The sequence below is a fragment of the Schistocerca gregaria genome, chromosome 1, assembly GCF_023897955.1.
Source record: "Schistocerca gregaria isolate iqSchGreg1 chromosome 1, iqSchGreg1.2, whole genome shotgun sequence".
Classification (NCBI taxonomy): domain Eukaryota; kingdom Metazoa; phylum Arthropoda; class Insecta; order Orthoptera; family Acrididae; genus Schistocerca; species Schistocerca gregaria.
Genome location: NC_064920.1, coordinates 1,200,901,814 through 1,200,927,826, shown reverse-complemented (window position 1 = coordinate 1,200,927,826; position 26,013 = coordinate 1,200,901,814). Strand labels below are relative to the sequence as shown.

Below are 26,013 nucleotides of genomic sequence, written 5' to 3'. Positions count from 1 at the left end.
AAAGTGTCAGAACACCAGCCATTTTCAGCCTACATCGAATGCAGGAGCAGAACAGTTATTCAGAACTTTCAAGGCCCAAATGAACCGAACGATCATGATGATGGCAATATCTGACAAAGTTATGAAATGCTTTTCCTCTTCTTATAGAGCCATCCCCACACTTGGCTACAGCCCAGCCAAGAGGGTTCATGGTAGTGGGTACTGTGTGTACTTTTATCTCCTGTGACCAACACACTGTAATCAGTCATCACAGACACAATCGTTAATTTGGGCTCTCATGTATAGACATACACTATTGTCGATTCAAGTGGGCATAAAATGTTTGAAGTACCGGGAGGACAAGAGGAATTTTTTCAACATCACAGTCAGCTCGAATTATGGACCACATAATAACATGAGATCGCTCAGCACCACCACCTATGCCTCCCAGTCAGATCAGGTCTAGACCACAGCCTCCCAGACTTCCACACACTGCCCACAGATACATCTCACCTCTGCCTCCAGTGGGGCACGAGCATGATCTCTTTCCACCCCATAAGCCATCATTTTGAGACCATCACAGATGATGGGTAGTAGGGTACTTATGTAAATGGAACTCTTGCCCTGAGTTGTCCAAGTTCCAAACCCACAGGAACAGCAGGTACCTGAAGCCCCATTGATTCAGAGCATTGGCAGAGACATCTGCCTCCCATGTACCACCTATGACAACCTATGTAAGCGGTACTAATTCCATCCTGTGCACCCACAATTATGGGACAGTTAAGGAGGGGAGGGGAGGCATATAGCATGCCACCACTCTAGCGACTGGAGATGATATCAGAGAGGGGTGGACAACATGCTGATGAAAGGCCAAGAGACAAATCACCTGGCACTGATGGTGCATTGGTGAAATTCTACCGCAAATTGAAAAGTCAGAAACCAACACTAAAGTGCATATGCCAGGAATGATGGACGCAAGCAGAGTCATGCCACAAAATTTTTGCGAAGGCGTGATTATACTAGTTCCTAACACGCCATAGGGGGAATTGGCACTACATTACCATCAACTCTTTTAAACAGTGACTACAAGGTATTTGCTAGGATCATATCTAAGAGTCTGAAACCAGTAACGAACACAGTCACAACCCTGAAATAAACCAGTGTGTTAGAGACTGCCACATTCATGCTACCCTGTGTGATTATCGAAGCATTAATAGCAGTAGCGGATGATTCTGGCATCCCATGCGCCATGGCTATGCTCGATTTTGAAGAAGCCTTTGACAGGGTAAACCAGTAGCATTTACTGAAGACCGTACAGGCAATGACCTTCACACATCATTTCGTGACAATCATCACACGCTTTTTGCAAAAACTCGTAGTCCACAATACTGATAAACAACCGAACGTTGTAGCTGATAACAATCAATAGATCAGTTAGACAAGGCTGTCCGAAGTCAATGGCACGACTTTTTCCTATAGCCATCGAGCCATTGTTAAGTGCTTGGAACAGACAATTCCAGGGTGTCATGAGTCTGGGCCATAGGTTCGTCTGCTGCTCCTATGCAAATGACGTCAATTACGGACAGATAAAGAAGATCAAGGCCATGAAGTGCCTGGGAGTAAAATTCACTTGAGACATTCGATACACGGTAGCAGTCAATTACAAAGATTACTTAATAAAGTACGCACCGGTATATGTCAACATAGACTCTGATCCCTGTATGAACTATAATGGCGGACTGAAACTCACCGACATATATACGAAGGCACGAGCTTTAAGTTCCACGTACAAAATGTGGATTTTTTATTCGCCGATTAGTATCGTCGTCTTTTTACTGAACAAAATAGTGCCAGTCAGTCTTGTAGCGTCGGTGGACGTTTACTACAGACCAAATTACCTCCAAAATCTCAAATATTTTTTGACTGAATACAGCTCCATCAGCATGGGCTTTGCCGAGACACACCTAGCTACAGTCCGAGCAGTATACAAATATTTGACCATGGCCCATGACAAAACAAATGTAAATTGTAAGTACTGAGAGGTCGATTGTACCATCATATAGAAAAGTGTCATCACTCATATTTCCCAACGAATGAGATGGCCTTGTGGTATTATGTGGTCAATAGGAGACTCCTCACGACTTCCCGATTGCAAGCTACATATCTTATGGACTCAATAAGTACTGAGAGGTCGATTGGAACATCATACAGAAAGGTAACCATCACTCATATTTCCCAACGAGTGAGATGGCCTTGTGGTATTATATGGTCAATAGGAAACTCCTCACGACTTCCCGATTGCAAGCTATATATCTTATGGACTCCCATCTCTGTGCAGCTTGTCATGTGCGAGATACTTACTGATGAACATCAAACATCAGTTTGTATGTAGAACCATGCATGAAATATGGAAAGCGGCTAGAAACCCCTTGGCATTCATCCAACGTACATCGCCACACACCATCACCTTCAGTAGTCTGTTATTGTCGGAAGGTGACCTTTACTCAAATGTGAAGACAAACACAGACAATTGGCAGAAAGGAGGAGCAGTATTTACATTCCCTAGAGTACGGAACGTAGTGCTGGGGACTTCTGAACATACCTAAAACCACAGCACAATCGACTTTAGTGAACCCCAACTTCATACGCAAACTTTCTCATAAATGCAGTTATGGAACCCCTAGCGAGCTGGAGAGCGTGAAGTTACACATGACACCTGAGAGAAGGACAGGAAGGAAAACGACAGAGTAAAACGACGGAAATACAGTGGATTGAAGGCAAAGAAGCCTGAGAAGCAGAAGTTTAAAGTTTCGCAGACTGCCGTTGGAAAATACAGACACCAGAAAAAGATAAACAGCGAAAAGACACAAACTTATCAATGCATGTGGAGACGACGAGTTTCACTCAAAGACGTAATGGGATGTCGCCCTCCCAATCTTTCCATATTCTTATTAATTACATTGTTGTTGTTGTTGTGGTCTTCAGTCCTGAAACTGGTTTGATGCAGCTCTCCATGCTACTCTAACCTGTGCAAGCTTCTTCATCTCCCAGTACCTACTGCAACCTGCGTCCTTCTGAATCTGCTTAGTGTAGTCATCTCTAGGTCTCCCTCTACGATTTTTACCCTCCACGCTGCCCTCCAATACTAAACTGGTGACCCCTTGATGCCTCAGAACATGTCCTACCAACCGATCCCTTCTTCTGGTCAAGTTGTGCCACAAACATCTCTTCTCCCCAATCCGATTCAATACTTCCTCATTAGTTATGTGATCTACCTATCTAATCTTCAGCATTCTTCTGTAGCACCACATTTCGAAAGCTACTATTCTCTTCTTGTCCGAACTATTTATCGTCCATGATTCACTTCCATACATGGCTACACTCCATACAAATACTTTCAGAAATGACTTCCTGACACTTAAATCTATACTTGATGTTAATAAATTTCCCTTTATCAGAAACGCTTTTCTTGCCATTGCCAGTCTACATTTTATATCCTCTCTACTTCGACCATCATCAGTTATTTTGCTCCTTTACTACTTTAAGTGTCTCACTTCCTAATCTAATTCCCTCAGCATCACCCGACTTAATTCGACTACATTCCATTATCCTCGTTTTGCTTTTGTTGATGTTCATCTTATATCCTCCTTTCAAGACACTATCCATTCCGTTCAACTGCTCTTCCAAGTCCTTTGCTATCTCTGACAGAATTACGATGTCATCGGCGAACCTCAAAGTTTTTATTTCTTCTCCATGGATTTTAATACCTACTCCGAATTTTTCTTTTGTTTCCTTCACTGCTTGCTCAATATACAGATTGAATAACATCGGGGATAGACTACAGCCCTGTCTCACTCCCTTCCCCACCACTGCTTCTCTTTCATGTCCCGCGACTCTTATAACTGCCATCTGGTTTATGTACAAATTGTAAATAGCCTTTCGCTCCCTGTATTTTACCCCTGCCACCTTCAGAATTTGAAAGAGCGTATTCCAGTGAACATTGTCAAAAGCTTTCTCTAAGTCTACAAATGCTAGAAACGTAGGTTTACCCTTCCTTAATCTAGCTTCTAAGATAAGTCGTAGGGTCAGTATTGCCTCACGTGTTCCAACATTTCTACGGAATCAAAACTGATCTTCCCCGAGGTCGGCTTCTACTAGTTTTTCCATTCGTCTGTAAAGAACTCGGGTTAGTATTTTGCAGCTGTGACTTATTAAACTGATAGTTCGATAATTTTCACATCTGTCAACACCTGCTTTCTTTGGGATTGGAATTATTATATTCTTCTTGAAGTCTGAGGGTATTTCACATGTCTCATACATCTTGCTCACCAGATGGTAGAGTTTTGTCAGGACTTGCTCTCCCAAGGCTGTCAGTAGTTCCAATGGAATGTTATCGACTCTGGGGGCCTTGTTTCGACTCAGGTCTTTCAGTGCTCTGTCAAACTCTTCACTACATCCTCTTCCATTTCCATAATATTGTCCTCAAGTACATCGCCCTTGTATAGACCCTCTATATACTCCTTCCACCTTTCTGCTTTCCCTTCTTTGGTTAGAACTGGGTTTCCATCTGAGCTATTAATGTTCATACAAGTGGTCCTCTTTTCTCCAAAGGTCTCTTTAATTTTCCTGTAGGCAGTATCTATCTTACCCCTAGTGAGATAAGCCTCTACATCCTTACATTTGTCCTCTAGCCATCCCTGCTTAGCCATTTTGCACTTCCTGTCGATCTCATTTTTGAAACGTTGGTATTCCTTTTTGCCTGCTTCATTTACTGCATTTTTATATTTTCTCCTTTCATCAATTAAATACAATATTTCTTCTGTTACTCAAGGATTTCTACTAGCCCTCGTCTTTTTACCTACTTGATCCTCTGCTGCCTTTACTACTTCATCCCTTAAAGCTACCCATTCTTCTTCTACTGTATTTCTTTCCCCCATTCCTGTCAATTGCTCCCTTATGCTCTCCTTCAAACTCCGTACAACCTCTGGTTCTTTTAGTTTATCCAGGTCCCATCTCCTTAAATTCCCGCCTTTTTGCAGTTTCTTCAGTTTTAATCTACAGTTCACAACCAATAGATTGTGGTAAGAGTCCACATCTGCCCCTGGAAATGTCTTACAATTTAAAACCTGGTTCCTAAATCTCTGTCGTAGCATTATATAATCTATCTGAAAACTGTCAGTATCTCCAGGCTTCTTCCATGTATACAGCCTTCTTTTATGATTCTTGAACCAAGTGTTACCTATGATTAAGTTGTGCTCTATGCAAAATTCTACCAGGCGGCTTCCTCTTTCATTTCTTTGCTCCAGTCCATATTCACCTACTACGTTTCCTTCTCTCCCTTTTCCTACTACCGAATTCCAGTCACCCATGACTATTAAATGTTCGTCACCCTTCACTATCTGAATAATTTATTTTATTTGATCATACATTTCTTCAATTTCTTCGTCATCTGCAGAGCTAGTTGGAATATGAACTTATACTACTGTAGTAGGTGTGGGCTTCGTATCTATCTTGGTCACAATAATGCGTTCACTATGCTGTTTGTAGTAGCTTACCCGCATTCCTATTTTCCTATTCATTATTAAACCTACTCCTGCATTACCCCTATTTGATTTTGTCTTTATAACCCTGTAGTCACCTGACCAGAAGTCTTGTTCCTCTTGCCACCGAACTTCACTAATTCCCACTATATCTAACTTTAACCTATCCATTTCCCTTTTTAAATTTTCTAACCTACCTGCGCGATTAAGGGATCTGACATTCCACGCTCCGACCCGTAGAACGCCAGTTTTCTTTCTCCTGATAACAACATCCTCTTGAGTAGTCCCCGCCCAGAGATCCGAATGGGGGACTATTTTACCTCCGGAATATTTAACCCAAGAGGATGCCATCATCATTTAATCATACAGTAAAGCTGCATGCCCTCGGGAAAAATTACGGCCGTAGTTTCCCCTTGCTTTCAGCCGTTCGCAGTACCAGCACAGCAAGGCTGTTTTGGTTATTGTTACAAGGCCAGATCAGTCAATCATCCAGACTGTTGCCCCTGCAACTACTGAAAAGGCTGCTGCCCCTCTTCAGGAACCACACGTTTATCTGGCCTCTCAACAGATACCCCTCCGTTGTGGTTGCACCTACGGTACGGCTATCTGTATCGCTGAGACACGCAAGTCTCCCCACCAGCAGCAAGGTCCATGGTTATGTTCTACATTTTCATCTACTAGCTGAAAAAAGAACACTACAGAACAGAAGCTAGTTGAAGAACACAAAAAGTGGTGAGGGAAAAAAGAAGCAAAGGTCTCGAGATCGACTCTCGATGTGGTACACAGTTTTCATCTCTTAGGAAGGTTCATATCAGCGTATACTCCTCAACAAAGTGAGAAATTCTTTCTGGAACCCACACTATATTCAGTTAGTACTTGAGATTGAAACTCTGAGCCGCTTCCAAAAAATTTTAATCATAATTTCAAACCTTTAAAAAACTTTCTGTCGCTGGCACTACCACAACACGATGAAAGGAATAAAAGGTTAGCGCTCACTACATTTTTCCTATTCAAGCAGTAGAACTGCCTTTTTGGGCATGACATTTTAATTTATTTCTTCTTTGCTACCAACTGTCTTCGCAATACTTTTGGAGAGTGTGTCCGTGTATAGCACTGAATGTACCCACAAAATTATATCATTATATGACACATAGGAGATATGAGGTCAGAAACATTGAGCTATGTGAAAGACTTCCTTTTCTTAAAACAGAGCTATTGAAGCTGTTTTATACATAGAAAAACTGTGACAGGCAGTTCCACTTTAGGTAGTCCTTTAACATTATGGCATACTGACAACAGCTTTCCTTATGAACTTTATTGACAGCAATCAATAACTATTCTGGAACAACATTTATAAATATAGTACTGGAAAGAGAAAAATGTAATAGAAAAATTCAATTGTAGAAAGAGAATTCATCAACACACCCCAGTGTTATACGGAAAGGTTTGAGGTTTTCTACCATAAAAATGAGATTACACAGAAAGTAAAAATCCTAGTAATTAACTGCTGAAACATTTGCAACAAAGTAGAGCCAGAGATTGAAGAACTCCTAAAAAAGAGTGAAGCATGCATACTACTAGGTACGGGAAGTTGGTTAAAACACAAAAAAGACAGCAGTTAGATTTTGGGGGAAATTTAACTGTATTTCGAAAGAATAGACTTGTAGACGTTAGGTACTAAGGCGCACTATTACCACTGCCAAATGGTGTGCTACATGTGACACAGCTATACATGAATCGTTTTATTACATAAAGCGAATTTACAGACTTCTGCACTGTTACAAGTCAAGAACACATTGGTAGTTTGTCTCACAAACATATGGAGATAACATAGTATAAGGGACCCTCAATTGCCAACCAAACTGATAATTGTTGCTATGGTCACACTACCACGATCCTTTGCGAATTCAGAGTGCCCAACTAGCTATTTACTCATTCACAGTCTTTGGCCAGTTCGTGGGTAATTCCACAAACTGTGGGGAATTTCAGTTCAGCTGGAAATTCTGTGGGGAGTGGCATTATGTGGGGAGTGTGTGGGGACTTTGAGGTTTTGCTATTTACCAATATATCATAGCTGTCACATCGATAATTTTGTGGTCGGTAAGTTTGTTGCTGGTGTTGACAGTAATGATTTTCAAGACCTTAAGTTCACAATGAGTTTCATAGAAAATATTTCAACCACTCTTATATAAACAGGATACATAAATACTCTTTTCTGTATAGATATTACTTAAGCGAGACTGAACATAACAATGGCTGAGTACATGTGAAAGAAAGCTGTTGAGCACATGCATAGAGCAAACCATCACATCATGTGAAAAAGGTTTGTGTGGCCTTTTGAAGTACTTATATTTCTCTTTTTTCTTGTAAATACTTAAATTTTATGAAGAATAAAAGCACATGATGAGCATGAAATAATGTAATCAATAATTTATAAAAATAAAATTTATATAAAATATAAGATGAGCACTATGAAAAACTCACATAACCTATTATGTGGGGCAGTAGGAAATTTTTCTCGCCAAATTTGGGGGATTTCTCCCAGATTTTTGGGGACTTTGGAATATTGGTATTGGCAATGCTGGTCACCTCTGATATTTCATAGTACTAGAGCTGAAAATGGAATCCACATGTTCACATGAAAGCTAAATCTGAATTAGTCTTCCATAAGTCATTTTACTAACATTATGTTACGTACAGCAAAGATGTTTATTATTTCAAATGTTGCAGACACAATTGTTTAATTTACCAGTAACAGTTCAACCACAGATGTAGATACACTACCGTATTATTAAAATTACAGCTGACAACATTCTCGTCATGTAATTGGTTTTGAATCTTAAATACTTACTTTGATGTAATTATGCTGTGGCATGTGGCATCCAAATAGAATGTTGAATTTAGTTTTAAGTCAGTATTATTGTTTGGTTATAGGTTTTGGCAGATAGACATGTAGAATATCCCATAGAGTAGATTAAAGGTGACAGTTTGAGGAAAGTTTGCGAAGTCAACTAATATGTTGTCATTAGAATAACTATAATTATTTTTATTGCTATGCATGTTGCATTTTAAGTCATTTTTGTCCATTGTTTTGATGATGGTGGTATCAAATGCTGTAGTTAGTCTTGCAAAACGATGAGCATTTGATATGTGAAAGTCTTATAGAAATTCTTATAGATGAGCTTAAGTATTGTGGTATGAATGGAACAGTGCACAAATGGTTTAATCCAAACTTAACTGGAAGAATGCAGAAGGTTGAAATTAACAGTACAGATAGTCTGCAAAAACCAGCATAGTCCTCTAACTGGGGAGGTATCAAGAATGGTGTCCCACAAGGTTCAGTCTTGGGTCCCTTATTGTTCTTAATATATATACACTCCTGGAAATTGAAATAAGAACACCGTGAATTCATTGTCCCAGGAAGGGGAAACTTTATTGACACATTCCTGGGGTCAGATACATCACATGATCACACTGACAGAACCACAGGCACATAGACACAGGTAACAGAGCATGCACAATGTCGGCACTAGTACAGTGTATATCCACCTTTCGCAGCAATGCAGGCTGCTATTCTCCCATGGAGACGATCGTAGAGATGCTGGATGTAGTCCTGTGGAACGGCTTGCCATGCCATTTCCATCTGGCGCCTCAGTTGGACCAGCGTTCGTGCTGGACGTGCAGACCGCGTGAGGCGACGCTTCATCCAGTCCCAAACATGCTCAATGGGGGACAGATCCGGAGATCTTGCTGGCCAGGGTAGTTGACTTACACCTTCTAGAGCACGTTGGGTGGCACGGGATACATGCGGACGTGCATTGTCCTGTTGGAACAGCAAGTTCCCTTGCCGGTCTAGGAATGGTAGAACGATGGGTTCGATGACGGTTTGAATGTAGCGTTCACTATTCAGTGTCCCCTCGACGATCACCAGAGGTGTACGGCCAGTGTAGGAAATCACTCCCCACACCACGATGCCGGGTGTTGGCCCTGTGTGCCTCAGTCGTATGCAGTCCTGATTGTGGCGCTCACCTGCACGGCGCCAAACACGCATACGACCATCATTGGCACAAAGGCAGAAGCGACTCTCATCGCTGAAGACGACACGTCTCCATTCGTCCCTCCATTCACGCCTGTCGCGACACCAATGGAGGCGGGCTGCACGATGTTGGGGCGTGAGCGGAAGACGGCCTAACGGTGTGCGGGACCGTAGCCCAGCTTCATGGAGACGGTTGCGAATGGTCCTCGCCGATACCCCAGGAGCAACAGTGTCCCTAATTTGCTGGGAAGTGGCGGTGCGGTCCCTTATGGCACTGCGTAGGATCCTACGGTCTTGGCGTGCATCCGTGCGTCGCTGCGGTCCGGTCCCAGGTCGACGGGCACGTGCACCTTCCGCCGACCACTGGCGACAACATCGATGTACTGTGGAGACCTCACGCCCCACGTGTTGAGCAATTCGGCGGTACGTCCACCCGGCCTCCTGCATGCCCACTATATGCCTTCGCTCAAAGTCCGTCAACTGCACATACGGTTCACGTCTACGCTGTCGCGGCATGCTACCAGTGTTAAAGACTGCGATGTAGCTCCGTATGCCACGGCAAACTGGCTGACACTGACGGCGGCGGTGCACAAATTCTGCGCAGCTAGCGCCATTCGACGGCCAACACCGCGGTTCCTGGTGTGTCCGCTGTGCCGTGCGTGTGATCATTGCTTGTACAGCCCTCTCGCACTGTCCGGAGCTAGTGTGGTGGGTCTGACACACCGGTGTCAATGTGTTCTTTTTTCCATTTCCAGGAGTGTATTAATGACTTGCTACTCTACATTCATGAAGATGCAAAGCTAGTTCGTTTTGCTGGTGATTCAAGTATAGTAATCACACCTAACAAGCAAGAATCAACTGAGGAAATTACAAATAATGGCTCTCAGAAAATGATTATGCGTTTTCTGCAAACGGACTCTCACTAAATGTTGATAAAACACAGTTGATACAATTCTGTACAGTAAATGGCATAATACTGTTGATAAATATAGACTATGAACAGAAGTCTGTTGCTAAGGCAGAATACTCAAAATATCTGGGGAGGGGGGGGGGGTGTTGATGAGAAATTAAATTCAAAGAAACACATCGATGATTTGCTGAAACAGGTACAGATACCTATGCTATTAGAGTTATTGCAAATTTTGGTGATAAACATATCAGTAAATTAGCCTACTGTGCCTATTTTCATTCACTGCTTTCACATGGCATCATATTTGGGGCAATTCGTCATTAACAGAGGAAGTATTAATTGCACAAAAGCTTATAACCAGATTAATAGCTGGAGGGCACCCAAGATCACCTTGCACACATTTACTTAAGGAACTTGGGATATTTACAGTAATTTCGCAATACATGTATTCACTTATGAAATTTGTCATTAATAACCTATTCCAATTCAGACAATAACAGCGAAGTGCATAGCTACAACACTACAGGAAAGGATGATCTTCATTATTCTGGATTAAATCTCACTTTGGCACAGAAAGGGGTGAATTGTCCTGCCACAAAAGTCTATGGCCATTTGCCAAATAGTATTAAAAGTCTGACAGATAGCCAACCAACACTTAAAAGCAAATTAAAAGAATTTCAGAATGACAACTCCTTCTACTCAATAGATGAATTTTTAGGTATAAAATAGTAGCTGTAAACAACAAAAGTAATTATTTTGTGTAAAGAAAACTTATGTAAAATTGACATGTTCTACATCATTATGAAATGTCGTATTCATGATCTATGGAACAAGGATTAATGTGTGTGTGTATGTATGTATTACAAAGACATAACTATTCATGCTGCATGTGCAAGACATCAGTACAGATTACAACATAGCAATCGAAGCAAATTTATCAGGGTGAAGAGCATTCAACACTGGAGTATACCACCACCAGTTAGCTTGGAAGTAAGTCTGGGTACAGAAAACATCATAGAAACGTTTGGATTAGAAATGAATCTGAATTATTTTCAGCTGGAGATTCATTTGCAGATCCCACACTCAGATCTCAAAACAAATAAAATCTACCTTCTCAAAACATGCTCTTTATTACAAACTGCAAAATACATAAATATTTCCATCTGCATTACATTCTTACGCATTAACATTTCCTTTCATGGAAAAATTTACATTGTAGACTCCCACCCCCCAGAATTTTTCATAGTCCATGTGACATGCATCGAAATATTCACCTGAAACATGTACAGTAGCTTGTCTGAATTTAACATAAACATTGGGTATGCCAAACAGGTCAGTCTGTTACCACAACCTTTATTTAGCATTCACATTCGATGGCTTTGCTAATTCACAACCAAAACTATCACCTCGTAACCTACTATATAATTAAATTAATCATTTCAAAAAGATCATGAGCCACAAACGAAATACTTTAAGGAAGGCAAAAACTTCCTACAGCATTTTGCATTTGCATATATAATATTCAGAGTCTTTTAAGACTGTAGTGTTGTGTACTTTTGTTTTGTTATTTCTATTTTGGCATAAAAGTGAATTTAAAAATTGCTGACTCATGACCTTTTTTCATTGAACAATTATTTGTTATAATAACTGACTGATATACTTGGAAAACAAGTAGATTTTATTACAAAATCAGTACATAAGGCAAGCTGCAATCTCAAAGGAGACTATTACCTCAAAGGAGACTATTAGTATTTTATTAACACTTTGAGGATTAGCTGCACTTCCTATAATAATGCCATACCAAAACACAATAAAACAAGTTAATCTTCTTGATCATAACCATTATCATTGTGTGTTTCTCCTGCTATCAGCTATTCTTGCAATTTTTTGCACCTGTTTCTCAGAATATGGTAACTCAAATGGAAGTACATGATCCTTAGCTGCTCTGTTTTCACTTGCCCTGGATAACGTACATAATACTCAAAACTCATCCATTTAGAAGGGAAAAAAGATTTTTTATGTTCTTTCGGAAATTTTTCCATATTTGATTCAGAGAGGCAGGATTTTTAAAATATGCAGATCAGCAACTTTTAAGTGCTAATATAAAACATGGTCAACAGTTTCCACTGAGAATTGATGCCTTTTTGATAATTATGGCATAGTCTTTAAGTATAGCGATCCTGTTATGATGCCTGATCAACTTCTTCAAAGTTTCATATTTTGCCCACGAAAGGCAAAGGTCCCAAGTTTGAGTCTCGGTCCGGCACACAGTTTTAATCTGTCAGAAAGTTTCATATCAGCGCGTACTTCGCTGCAGAGTGAAAATCTCATTCTGGATTAATCTTTATTGTTTGGTAGAAAATTATTCTGTTTATAGAGAAGTAATGTTTCATCTTCTTTTATGTCCCAGTTGATACAAGTTTAAACAAAAGTGAATGATTGTGTTATTCTTGTTCTAACCTATTGGAGAAAAGGTGAAGCGTATTCACATCCTTTTGGATATGTTTCTGCATATAATAGTATACAAATGAGCAACTTTAATTTCCTCCTTTCTAGCCTCCAACTTCATGGTACATTGAAAAGTTTGAGTCGTTACTTTTCATATTATATTTGTCAAAAACATTGCCTCATATATTTTCAAATGAAAGGTGTCCTGAACAGGAATATTTGGTAATGGTAAATTTTGCTTGTAGTCAAACTCTAGTCCACAGACATTATGAGTATTTTCCCTTTCAGTGCGTTCTGCAACTTCATTAATTTTACTGTAAGAGTTTTTAGACCTTCTGTGGTGAATCATTCACCAGGCTGTTACATATCATAACTGCAAAAATGGCACAGGTCAATGATGCATGACCTGTCTACATGGAATGAAGATTTCTAGCTATGACAGTGATGCGATTTGAAGAACTTCCCTTCTTGTATGTATTAAGCTGACTACCCTTCATCACACAATTCCAACTCATTTTAGTAAAAATGTTAATTTGCGACCATTCTGTATAGACCAATTCAATTCGAGCTAGGCTACACATCAGTCTGTAGCCAAAACCAAAACTTTGATAGGGGATCCAATACCACACACTAGCCCCCATTTGATTCATCACAGTTTCATTTAAATCTGGATACCGGATTTTGTACGAGTTGCATTCCAACACCTTCGTCCCAGCAACAGCATACATTTTGAGTTGCCAACAGCGTTCAATTGGAGTTGCGAGCTTTTCGGTTGAATTTCAAACTGCATGCATATATATTCTATAGGAGAAGACAATTTTTTTGATATCTGAGCGGCCTAACCTGTTTTCTTAATCTGATGCTTTAATTAAACAGCCAAAATGTTTCCCACCACACAAACATACTACGACGTCATTGCAGGGACATCTGTCGGTCGTCCAGGGTTCCAAGTGATGGCTACATCCGTAGCGACATCTATCTATCTGCTCGGTAGTTGAGCGTGAGTCGTATTGCACTCTGCGTGATGTCTGTATCGAAGACGACAGAGGACGCGTATCGACTTTTGTGATTGTTAGAAACGCTAAACTGCCTTAGCTATTTTTGCATTTGCTCGTTATATCTTTCATTGCTACATTCACGGCAATTTTTGAAACCATAGACGACTTCATTTTCTTCAAAAGTGTGAACCTACTAACATTTGCAATAAAGAAACGAGCTCACGATGTGATCTGTCAATGGCATATTTGATAACGGAATTTCTAATGCCACAGTGGCACAGTCAGTTAAATGTAGCTCAATGCTGGTGGAGGTACTATGTTCGAAACTATCGAGACTCAGATTTTGTCTGGTATGGAGTCCACTTGACGTACGTAGGGTTGGGTTGTTTTGGGCACGGAGACCAGACAGCGAGGTCATCGGCCTCATAGGATTTGGGAAGGATGGGGAAGGAAGTCGTCCGTGCCCATTGAAAGGAACCATCCCAGAATTTGCCTGGAGCGATTTAGGGAAATCACGGAAAACCTAAATCAAGATGGCCGGACGCGGGATTGAACGTACGTAGGGAATTATGATTCAGTTGTTAAAATTAAAGACAGAAATGTCTAACGCCAAAGCATGTCCTAAAAACTTAGGGCATGACTAATGACAATGTATGTAAGGAAAATAGTCTGCACTGACACACGAAACATAGGTGTAGGAGGGCACAACCTCCCATAGATTATTCTTCAAGCTGGTTTAGGGTGTCCATTCGTCCCGTTTTTCCTGGGACAGTCCCGTTTTTTACCAAAATGTCCCGCTGTACCGAAAGTTTTTTTGGGGACGCTCAAATGTCGCGTTTTTTTATGATTCCGCTTGGCTAGAGTATTTTACGCTACTGGTTGTTTGACTTGCTATGAACTGCGCAATCATTTACGCTAGGAAGCGTGTGATGACCTTCAGCATAGCCCAAACATGTACCGAACTGTCAAAGATCGCAAGTAATTTTAAACACACTATAGGTTACAAATAACAAAAAGAGTCTTCTCTTCTAAATCGATCGACTGAATCCGTCCTTTCGGTCCAGAGATACTCTACACAACTAATACTTACTCTCTGGCTTTCGTCACCACAATGTTAATGTTTTTCACTGTGCAATCACTGTTTCATTATGTCAAAACGAAAGCGTAATTTTGACAGCAACATAAAAAGCGAGTTTCCTTTCATCACTGGTAGTGGAGAAACAGTAGAATGTACGTTGTGCAGATCAAAATTTGCTGTTGGTCATGGTGGAAGGTCTGACATTGTGAATCACATTGAGACGAAGAAACATCGCGTGAGTGATCAAACGAAAAGAGCAAATAAATGCGTGAGTGACTACTATGTAAACTCAAAATCAGTAACGAAAATGGTTAGGCAGTTGGCACCACAAGAATCTACGTTTGCATACCACAGTGCAATAAATAACCACAGCTTTAAGTCAATGGACTGTACTACAGCAGTTGTTAAAAAAATTTTCAATCCTAAATTCACATGTTGAAAACACACTAAATATAATGCAATCATTTCAAATGTTATTGCACCGCATACAGCTCAGCAGGTTTTAAATGAACTGAAAAGTGCTCGATTCATTTCTATAATGATTAATAACATTGCATCATCTGGATTTAAAGTTGGTTCCTCTCCTGATCAGGTATTTTCACCCTGAAAATGGCATCACGGTGTAAGTGCTCGAATTGATTAATCTAGCAGGAGGAACTTAACATTTACTTCAGAATTATGTGCTGGAAGTTTTAAACAAATATGATATTGAGGGAAAGGTGATTGCAGTTTCTGCAGACAACACTAACACCAATTTTGGTGGTAAGCAGAGGAAAGGAAAAAACAATTTGTTCTATAAACTGCAACAGAACACAGTGAATAACATAGTAGGTGTTGGCTGTCCAGCACCTGTGGTGCACAATTCCTTACAAACTGGCTCAGATTACCCACCCATCGACTGCCAATTAATTATAAACAAAATCTACCAGCATTTCCACATGTATACAGTAAGGGTTAAATCTCTGAAGTCATTCTGTAAGTTTACTGAAACTGAATACAAAACTGTACATCGGCACAGCAAGACAAGGTGGCTATCTCTGCTACCAGCATTGGGAAGAATTGTAGAGATATTTCCTGCTTTGCAATCATATTTCATTTCCCTTGATAAGTGTCCTGTTATTCTTAAACAATTCTTTGATAATTCTGTGTCTGTTGTTCTTCTACATTTTCTTGTTAGCCAGCTAAAACCTTTCTCCACAACAGTTAAATGTATTGAGAAATAAGAAATCACAATAGTGGAAGTTTATCAAGAAATAAAAAATGTATTGGGCAAATTACGATGTAGAAAATCTGAACGATTTCTCACATCCTTTGTACACGAGACTCTAAGGAAGCTGGAAGAAGAGGGTGAAATTACTGTAGAACAATTTCATATTTATGCTGACCACTTATATGACTCTTGCATTGCGTATATTAGAGAATGTTTACCACTTCTCACACCTTTTAAAGCATTTGACTGGAGTAATACTGAAAAGGAGCAGGTACAGTGGAAGGATATTCAGGACTGTTGTGTTTTTGTTAAAAGTATTGTACCAAATTTTCCTGTTGATGAAGACGAACTGTTCGATGAATTTTCATGTGCACAGAACTTCATAAAAAGTGAAGAAGGAGACAAAGAAAGTGTCAGTGCAACGTAATGTAAAATATTTGCTTATTTCAAAAGTAAAAACATTAACATGAAAAACATGATTCATTTGGTGGAGTTTTGTCTGGAAATTCCTGGGTCGAATGCTGCTGTGGAACGTGTGTTTTCTTTAGTGAACTCTTTGTGGTCAGATGAAAAAAACAGAGTGATAGTTGAAACAGTGAGGGCCTTGCTCATTGTCAAAACACACTTTAATGGTGTATCGTGTACTGACTTTTATGATACAATTTCAAACGAAAATGCACTTCTTGATAAAGTACATAAAAGTGAAAAGTACGGTGATAGGGTGGCAGAATAACTGTAAAAAGTGATTTGGGATCATCTGAGAGCACGTTGTAAAGGTTAACTTGTATGTGTATTATATTTAGTGAATACAATATTTATGGCCCATTTTTTTTCTTCATTGTCCCAGGTTTCTCTCTAATTTATAGTAAATCTCCCCTTTTTCAATTTAAATGAACTGGACACCCTGAGGTAGTTTAATAACCTCATCCCGTTTTACTATAAAATAGAATTGTTTGGTCCAGTAATCATGATCATTTGGAAACTGCAATGAAATAATCCTGCAAATTTCAAAATGTGTTGAAAGTGTCAAATGAGTAATGTTAACAAAATTTTGCATTTTACTGACGTAAAGAACTATATGCTCAGTACAGTCACTTGAACTAGTATTTGAGAAATAAGCTCTTTGGTGACTAATTTTCAGCAAAGACTCCACACCAAGCTGCTATTTGGCAGTAATTTTCGCGTTTAACACAAAATTGGATTCTCAGTCTTTTCGAACATAGGAGCTCTGTAACCACAGAACTACATTTAAATCATCATGTCATCATGACATTCAATCCATCGTTTTCAAACTTACCATTTACAAAGCATATTGTGACTTAGTTTTTTTCCAAAAGTTTCAGATTCACGCTTTTAAAAAAATAAAAATAAATAAATAAATATATAATTAAAAATAAAATAAAGGTATCATCAGCTTTCAAAATTGCAATGAATATACCAGTTAAAGATATAATGAGCTCCTCTTTCGATTGGTCTGCAAAAATGACTACTGCAGCTTAGCATCTCGAACAATCACAAAAGACGGAACGCGGCCTCATCTTTGATACAGCATGTGATAAGACTCACCCGTTAGTTGAGGGTCACTCATACGATGTTATCTCCAGACACCCGTGTTTGTCTCTTCCAAAGGACGTCTTTTCCGTGGGATGTCAGAGAGCTTTCGACTTCTCGAAGCTCTCCATGTTCTCACAAGCTAGGTCTAATGGGGAATGGAGGTGTTGTATTTCTGGCAGTAGACAAGAAACTCAAATCCATCGAGACAGAAGTTGAAGAAGATAGAGATTGAAGTTGCTTGCAAGATGGTTTGTGTAAGACTTAAGTATCGGTGTTGTTGTTGTGGTCTTCAGTCCTGAGACTGGTTTGATGCAGCTCTCCATGCTACTCTATCCTGCGCAAGCTTCTTCAACCCCCAGTACCTACTGCAGCCTACATCCTTCTGAATCTGCTTAGTGTATTCATCTCTTGGTCTCCCTCTACGATTTTTACCCTCCACGCTGCCCTCCAATACTAAACTGGTGATCCCTTGATGCCTCAGAACATGTCCTACCAACCGATCCCTTCTTCTGGTCAAGTTGTGCCAAAAACTACTCCTCTCCCCAATCCAATTCAATACTTCCTCATTAGTTATTTGATCTACCCATCTAATCTTCAGCATTCTTCTGTAGCACCACATTTCGAAAGCTTCTATTCTCTTCTTGCCGAAACTATTTATCGTCCATGTTTCACTTCCATACATGGCTACACTCCATACAAATACTTTCAGAAAAGACTTCCTGACACTTAAATCTATACTAAATGTTAACAAATTTCTCTTCTTCAGAAACGCTTTCCTTGCCATTGCCAGTCTACATTTTATATCCTCTCTACTTCGACCATCGTCAGTTATTTTGCTTCACAAATAGCAAAACTCATTTACTACTTTAAGTGTCTCATTTCCTAATCTAATTCCCTCAGCATCACCTGACTTAATTCGACTACATTCCATTATCCTCGTTTTTCTTTTGTTGATGTTCATCTTATATCCTCCTTTCAAGACACTGTCATTTCCATTCAACTGCTCTTCCAAGTCCTTTGCTGTCTCTGACAGAATTACAATGTCATCGGCGAACCTCAAAGTTTTTATTTCTTCTCCATGGATTTTAATACCTACTCCGAATTTTTCTTTTGTTTCCTTTACTGCTTGCTAAATATGCAGATTGAATAACATCGGGGAGAGGGTACAACCCTGTCTTACTCCCTTCCCAACCAGTGCTTCCCTGTCAAGTATCAGTGCTGGGCAGAAAATTATAACTGAAGCCATCTATCGACCACGACACTGCCCTCCGTCCGCTTTGATGTAGAGAAAACCTCATTTCAATAGTACACCAACGCCCAAATCATACTGCAATCTTCGGAGGTCATTATAAGCATCAAGCAACGGATTGAGATAATTGCAGTTTTGTTAGTGATGGGCGTCACAAGATATCTTGCGACATGTCACAAAATATCTTCTCTGAAACCTAACTAGAGTTCATAATTCGGGAACCTACTCATGGCAGAAATATATCAGATCTAATAGGAGTTTAGAAACCTGACCTCATTGAGGACGTCTACATGGAAACTAGTTTGAGAAACCATAAGGCATTTGTAGTATCCTTCTACAAGAAGGGCAGTATAAGTGATTCACTCTGAGCTCAAAAAATCACGATAAATCACGGGAAATCAAGACGACCACTCTTGAGTGAGATGTGGATAAGCATTGAGAGTGTCGTTCTTCATTTCTTTCGCTTCATAATTTAAGTTAGCTGATATTCTCTTTCCCTCGTAGGTATTTAAGTGCTGATATTATTAGGATGCATCGTAACGAAAACTTCAAAAATCATACACGTTTGGAAGGAATGGACAAATATGTCTGAGAACCAGCATAATAATGGGTGAATTTGGAAGTGCTGCTCTGCTCATAGGTCCCTGCATAACCACACGTTCGGAAATAGTGAGCAATTCGTAAAAAAATAAAAATAAAACCAGCAATGTATTTTAGACAAGACTGTAAATGTGAATGCTGCTCGTTCAACGTAAGCACGCGAAGCACTGTGGATATTAGATGCGCAAAAATTCTGTAGATTCCGAAAGTGCAATTTTACGACATGCGACCATTTCACAATACTAGAAGTAGGCTAAAGTGCTCTTAGAAACTAGCCACACTGATATTTATAATTTTCATTGTCTGGAACATTTAGCCATAATTTGCAGTAGGGTCTGGTGGGGTATTTGTGAACTAGGGGTAATTGGAAACAACAGATATAAAATTTTCTGGAGAGACATTTGGTGTAACGTAGGCAACATAGTTTTCAACCATCATTTTTTATTCTGATATCACTTCCCCTCACATGTACTGTTGAATTTTGATAACTGTTGAGCTTTTTATGTTGATGTATCTGGCAGTTCGTTAGTTCCAGATTTCAGAAGAAAGAAAATTCTATTTTTCCTCCTTTATTTATTGCTAAATTGAACACATTTATGGTTTATTAAGTTATTTTGCCATTCACAGACGAGATTATAATAATGAAATTACTTAATTTCAAGCTGAATAAGAACCATCGCATGTTTACATTAACCCCCAAAAAATTACAAATTAGGGTAATTGGGCACAGATATCATGTGGAGATTTCAAAGCAATATGCCATTATTTCATAGCAGGTTTTGAAAAATGCCAACGACTAATATTAAAAACAAAGTACCCAGATTGCAGTTAACGCCGTAATGCTGTGTCAAAGGCTGTGCGTGATGTTAGAAATTAAGGTAAAACATTCAGCGAAGCAGAAGCAGCTTATAGTGTATGAAAATCAGCCGTATATCACTGAATTAAAGGATGGAAATTAAATATTTGTGAGATTGCAGAATTAAAGAATACAAAGAAGAAATTAAATAAGACCCTTCATACATGATTTTCATCATTTTATTAGAATTCCTCCAAGTTGGAGGGTGCCACTAGATAAGGTAGGCCTTAGGCATCCTCAAGGTCTTCCTCCATATGTTGAAGCTACACTGGCCAATTGTTTAATTCCTCATACAGAAACAATAATCCATATGACACAGACGAACATACAATCATTGGTATAGCAACATGATAAACAGAATTAATTGAAACTTGATTACAAGATTGTTTGCAACTTCTACAATAAAAATTATAATTTGTATTAAATTTGTAGCCTAAAAGATAATGAAAGATCATGCTATGTTTACAGTTGTGATGAGTCTGGGTTTGGCAGTAACCCAACTAGTGAAGGAATTAACAATTGTTCTGGCCTACATCGCTGGACATGACACTTCCTTGCCACTACTGACTATATATAAAGGTGGTGCAGTCCAGAGTCGCTGAACGGACTGATACCTACCCAGAGTCACTTCATGCTGATTCAACAAATGGGTGCATGGAAGAGCCTAAGTTTTAAGAGTGGTTCACTACAGCTTTTGTCCCTCAAATTCATAAAAGTTACCAATTGCCCAGTCAAGCCGCCATTTTGGAATTTGATGGTCATGCTAGCTATGTCAGTGTACGATTAGTGGACATGGCTGTATAAAATAACGTTCAGTTAGTGTACTTGCCAGGTCATCCACCTGAAAAACCACAATATTTTGATAAATTTGTATTTGGCACTGTTAAAACGAAATGAGGGAAAATGCTTAACCATACATTTTGTATTTATGTGTAGTGTTTATGTGTACTGACAACGTATGTGTTACCTACTACCTCCATTTTGAGGTTATTTGACAAATTCCTTTCAAAAATTCCTTATTTTGTAAGTTTAATAAATCCTTTTGAAGCTGCTCATTTTGGAATTTGATTTCGTGATGGTTGGGGGTAATTGTAAACACTGTCCAGATCATTCAGGGAAGTGGTTATAAATCGTAGAACAGAGTTAGTTTACAGTTACCCCTGTTAGCACATTCGTACCCGGTCTACACTTTGAGGCTGCAGTTTCCTTTCACCGCTTACCAAATGGGGTAAAAGTGAACATATGGGGTAAATGTAAACTTATTATGAAATTACCCTGAATCAACAGGTTAGTGAATCCAAGAGCCGATTTTGCATTTCAGGCCTATTATGTCTAAAATTCCGAAAATAACTAATTGTATTTAGCAAGGTAATTTCCAAGAATGATTGCCTATTGAAGTCGCGGAGTCCACACTATACATATCGCACGTGCGATTGTAAATCGATCATGCGACTCTGGTGGCGGACGTTATAATCACTTATTTGTGATTGTCAATTTTATCTGTTTTCCGTCGTCCCCTTAGTTGCTCTAAATTACATACGTCCGCGAATTATTTGTGAGTCGCTAGAGCAGCCCAGACGATTTATATCGGTAGTGAGTGGGATGTCTGTTCTTGGCGTTTCCTCGGCGGATTCTCTCACATGTAAGAGTCTAACTTCATGCTTTTCCAGCGGAGAAAATTGTTTCACTTTTTGTCGCAAATATGGAGTACTATTGGACAACGAAAGGAGGGACTGTGTGGACTGTGGTGGTGCGAAGTGTGTAAAACTTTGTAAGAAGAGTTTCAATGCTGTAATACCGTTACAATTTCATTGTGGACAGTGCGGAAAACGAACGAGTATCAGGAAGAATACATGGTTCGATTCTTCCAAATTACCCATCCACACGAGCGCAATTATTCTATCTTGCTGGATTCGAGATTAAACCTTACAAGCAAGAGCATCGGAAACTGACTTATCTGCTACTACCGACTATTTCGGGTTTTGCAGAGAAGTGTGTTATGTGGTAGTGATGAACGTCAGTCTACTCTACTGATGGACCGAGTAAAGTTGTTGAAGTGGACGAATCTCACATAGCACCAAGGAAGAACCAGAGAGGACGACCTTCAAAGAGTGAAATCGATCATATTTGAGTATTTGGTGGAATAGAACGAGAGACCCCGGAAGTGTTTCGTTTTAACAATACTGTCCAGAGTGCCTCTGATAAAGCGCTTCATACTGCCTGGTAGCAAAGTCATTACAGAGGGATTTCAGTCCTGCAAGACACTCAAAGCAGAAGGATTCGACCACGAGTTCGTCAACCATTCTGTACAGTTGGTGTCCTCGGATGACCCCAGTGTGCACACGTAGAACATCGAGCGGCCATGGAAATCAGTGAAGTCCTCCATTAAAAGAGAAGGCCGTCCAGGACAAAGACACAAACTATACTTGTTTCAATACCTCTATTTCCACAACTTGCGTTTGCAGGGAAAAGTTAACGTATGTGACACTCTATCGATATTTTTGCGTGATATTGGCAGAGTTTACCCAGGCTAAGGCAAAAAGGGCATTATTCCTGTAGCATACACATCACATGGACTTTCTCATGACAACACCGACGACGAGTAAGGTAAGCCGTCTCCTTTGTAATTACAAGTATTTTTGTAACGCTCTGCCGGTCGGAGTGGCCGTGCGGTTCTAGGCGCAGTCTGGAACCGAGCGACCGCTACGGTCGCAGGTTCGAATCCTGCTTCGGGCATAGATGTGTGTGCTGTCCTTAGGTTAGTTACGTTTAATTAGTTCTAAGTTCTAGGCGACTGATGACCTCAGAAGTTAAGGCACATAGTGCTCAGAGCCATTTTGTAACGCTCTTCTTTTGTCATTGCTGTAGTGACAACCGTAAACATACTCATAACGTCCGCTGCTAGGGTTGTACGATTGATTTACAGTCGCATGTTCGATATGTATCGTGTGGAACCCGCGACTTCGATAGGCAATCATTCTTGGAAATTACAAGCAAGCTAGTAATTACCTTCAGTTAAAGTAAAAAATCTCAAAATATTTTTCAGTTATTCCGCCCGACCTAGCTCACAATTTACAACGTTATCCACACGAGGTATACTATCAAAATTTAAATTCCTACGAGTGAAATAAAATACCAGCAAACTTCATTTACGAGGCGAAAAAAATGGAGAACGACGTGCTCGTCGGGTGTCAACATTTCACTCATGATTGGTCTTCTTGATTTCTAGTGAGTCGACATCGTATGTGCACTGCAACTGCCATGTTGCTTGCGCCACTGGTGATAGCCGACTAAGTATATTGCAGTCAACACCACAGCGGTTTATTTATGGGTCATTCCATGTCAAATCAACCAGTTGTTCTACATGATTTGAACCATGACCTCTCAGATTTGGATGAATTTTTTTTCAGGTATTGTACCCACTAACACAAGTTTAAATTTGAAATTTCAAATTTTTATGATCTTTGGTTTTTGAGTTTCAAGGGTTTAAAAATTTTAAAAAACTCTATTTTTTATCAATCGATGGATGTTTTGAAATGCTGTAGCTCAAATACTATACAACCTAGAAAATTTTAAGCTATTCCAAAAAAACATGTTTTGAAATTTCAAAAATACGTACCCTCTGTCCCTTTACAACTAAGGATGAAGGTGAGTTGGCTTTATTCATAATTTTAACTTGTAGTACGTATATTACCAATTAAGATTTGTTCGCTTCCTTCTGATGCGTAGTTAAGAGAATCATGAACATTAAATTAAAACAACGCCATATCATTTAATGAATTAACAAACAATAAGAGGGTAATGTTGCATAAAAGGCTAACATAATAATTTAAGTTTGTTAGAATTACATAGGCTTATCTCAGTATTTATGGTGTCGAAATAGTCTGCTTTTCACCTCATTAGTGTGTATTGCGGTTGTAAAATATTATTTTATACAAGAACCCATTGAGATCCCATCTTGAAATTTTGCATGCATGTAGTCAGTTAGACTGGACAACACATACAATTTTTATAAAAAAATCCGAGGGTATGCATTTTGGAAATTTTAAAAATGTTTTTTTGGAATAGTTTAAAATTTTCAAATTTAGCTAGCACGGTCATGTTAGATATCAAATTGAAGGGAATTTATAGAGGAAAACAATGGTGTACATTTGAGCTCTCTAGGTTGTATAGTTTTTTAGCTACAGCATTTTAAAACATTCATCGATTGATCAAAAACGGAGTTTTTATTTTTTATTTTTAAACCCATGAAACTCAAAAACCAAAGGTAAGAAAAATTTGAAATTTCAAATTTAAACTATTGTTAGTGGGTACATTAACTGAAAAAATATTCATCCAAATCTGAGATATCAAGGTTCAGACTGTTAGTTGATTTGAGATGGAATGGCTCTTACGATAACTCCAAGTTGTCCTGAAGGATAACTCCGTTAGGCAACAGGGGAGTTGCAAAAACTAGAGGAAACGCAGTATGGCTCACTTACTTCACTTCGCCGCAGGTATTCGTTGTTGAGAACGATGCCGTCAAACTCTTGTGGGTCGAGCAGTCCGTACCGAGGGCACAGCGTAATGAGGTTCTGCAGGGGGGCGAGCCTGTTCTCGGGGTCGTACTCCGCCCAGCGTGTGGCGGCATCGAGCACCGCCTTCTCGTGGCCGACGTTCAGCTGGTCGGAAGACAAAATCTCGTACATCGTGTCAGGACCCAGAGTCCATATGGCAGTGGCCGACTCTACAACTTCCAGGAAGTTGTAGCATATGAATCTCAGTGCCTGACGTTCGAGCGAAACGAGGTGAAGGTCGGCAGCAGCTTTCAGAGTATCTACGCAGTTTCTCGCACTCATTTCTTCTCTCAGGAAGCAGCAACAATCGCGGACGAGTTCCTCCACATCGTACTGATGAGCGACTTTTAAAAGACTTCTCGCTTTCGACACAGTAAGCGTACATGTGCCGGTGTAAATATATTCCAAAAGTAATTTCACGATATTGGCCGGTACGGGAAAGCTAGCTTCGACCACTTCTTTGACTCCAGAATCTGTTTCTCTGATGAACAACTGACTAATTTTTTCTGCGGCCGAGCACACTATAATGCGGTGTACGGGAAAAGTACAGCCGTCACTGCTGCGAATTACTCCGTCGCACATCACTTCCTGCAGGTGCAGTTCGTTCCATGCTTCAGGGAACGGAATGCGAGCCTCGCGGAAGTTCTCCGAAAAATCGGTTAGTCGGCTCATATCTCGTTCCACTGTTCACTGCTGCTACTTATAGAAAACCACTGCAGGTTTTGTCCATTCGAGGAGTGCACTTTCAACAGGAACGTCTATGTACGATGTCATACGCCATCAGCTGTTTATTGTCAAAGATAATTCATAACTTTTTTCTTTTTTTTTTTTACTTTGACTGGATACCATTCAGGCATCACTGAGTAACAATAATGACTTTGCTCATTCTATGTCCACTTATTTTGGTGTGGCTTCGCTTTTACTGTCCCTTACAGTTTCCTATCAACGTTTATATCCTTATCTGTCCATTACATATAAATGCGATTGTCTCCGCGTAAG

General features: G+C 39.7%; 1 protein-coding gene across 1 annotated transcript in view; it reads right to left on the bottom strand.

The window, feature by feature from the left end:
• Nucleotides 1-25,596, bottom strand: part of LOC126298732 (kelch-like protein 10) — a 151,967-nt gene extending 126,371 nt beyond the window's left edge. The window contains exon 1 of the mRNA XM_049990211.1: nucleotides 24,940-25,596. Within this exon, the coding sequence (XP_049846168.1) occupies nucleotides 24,940-25,596 (657 nt within the window). The remainder of the gene's footprint in view (nucleotides 1-24,939) is intronic.
• Nucleotides 25,597-26,013: the final 417 nt, after the last annotated feature.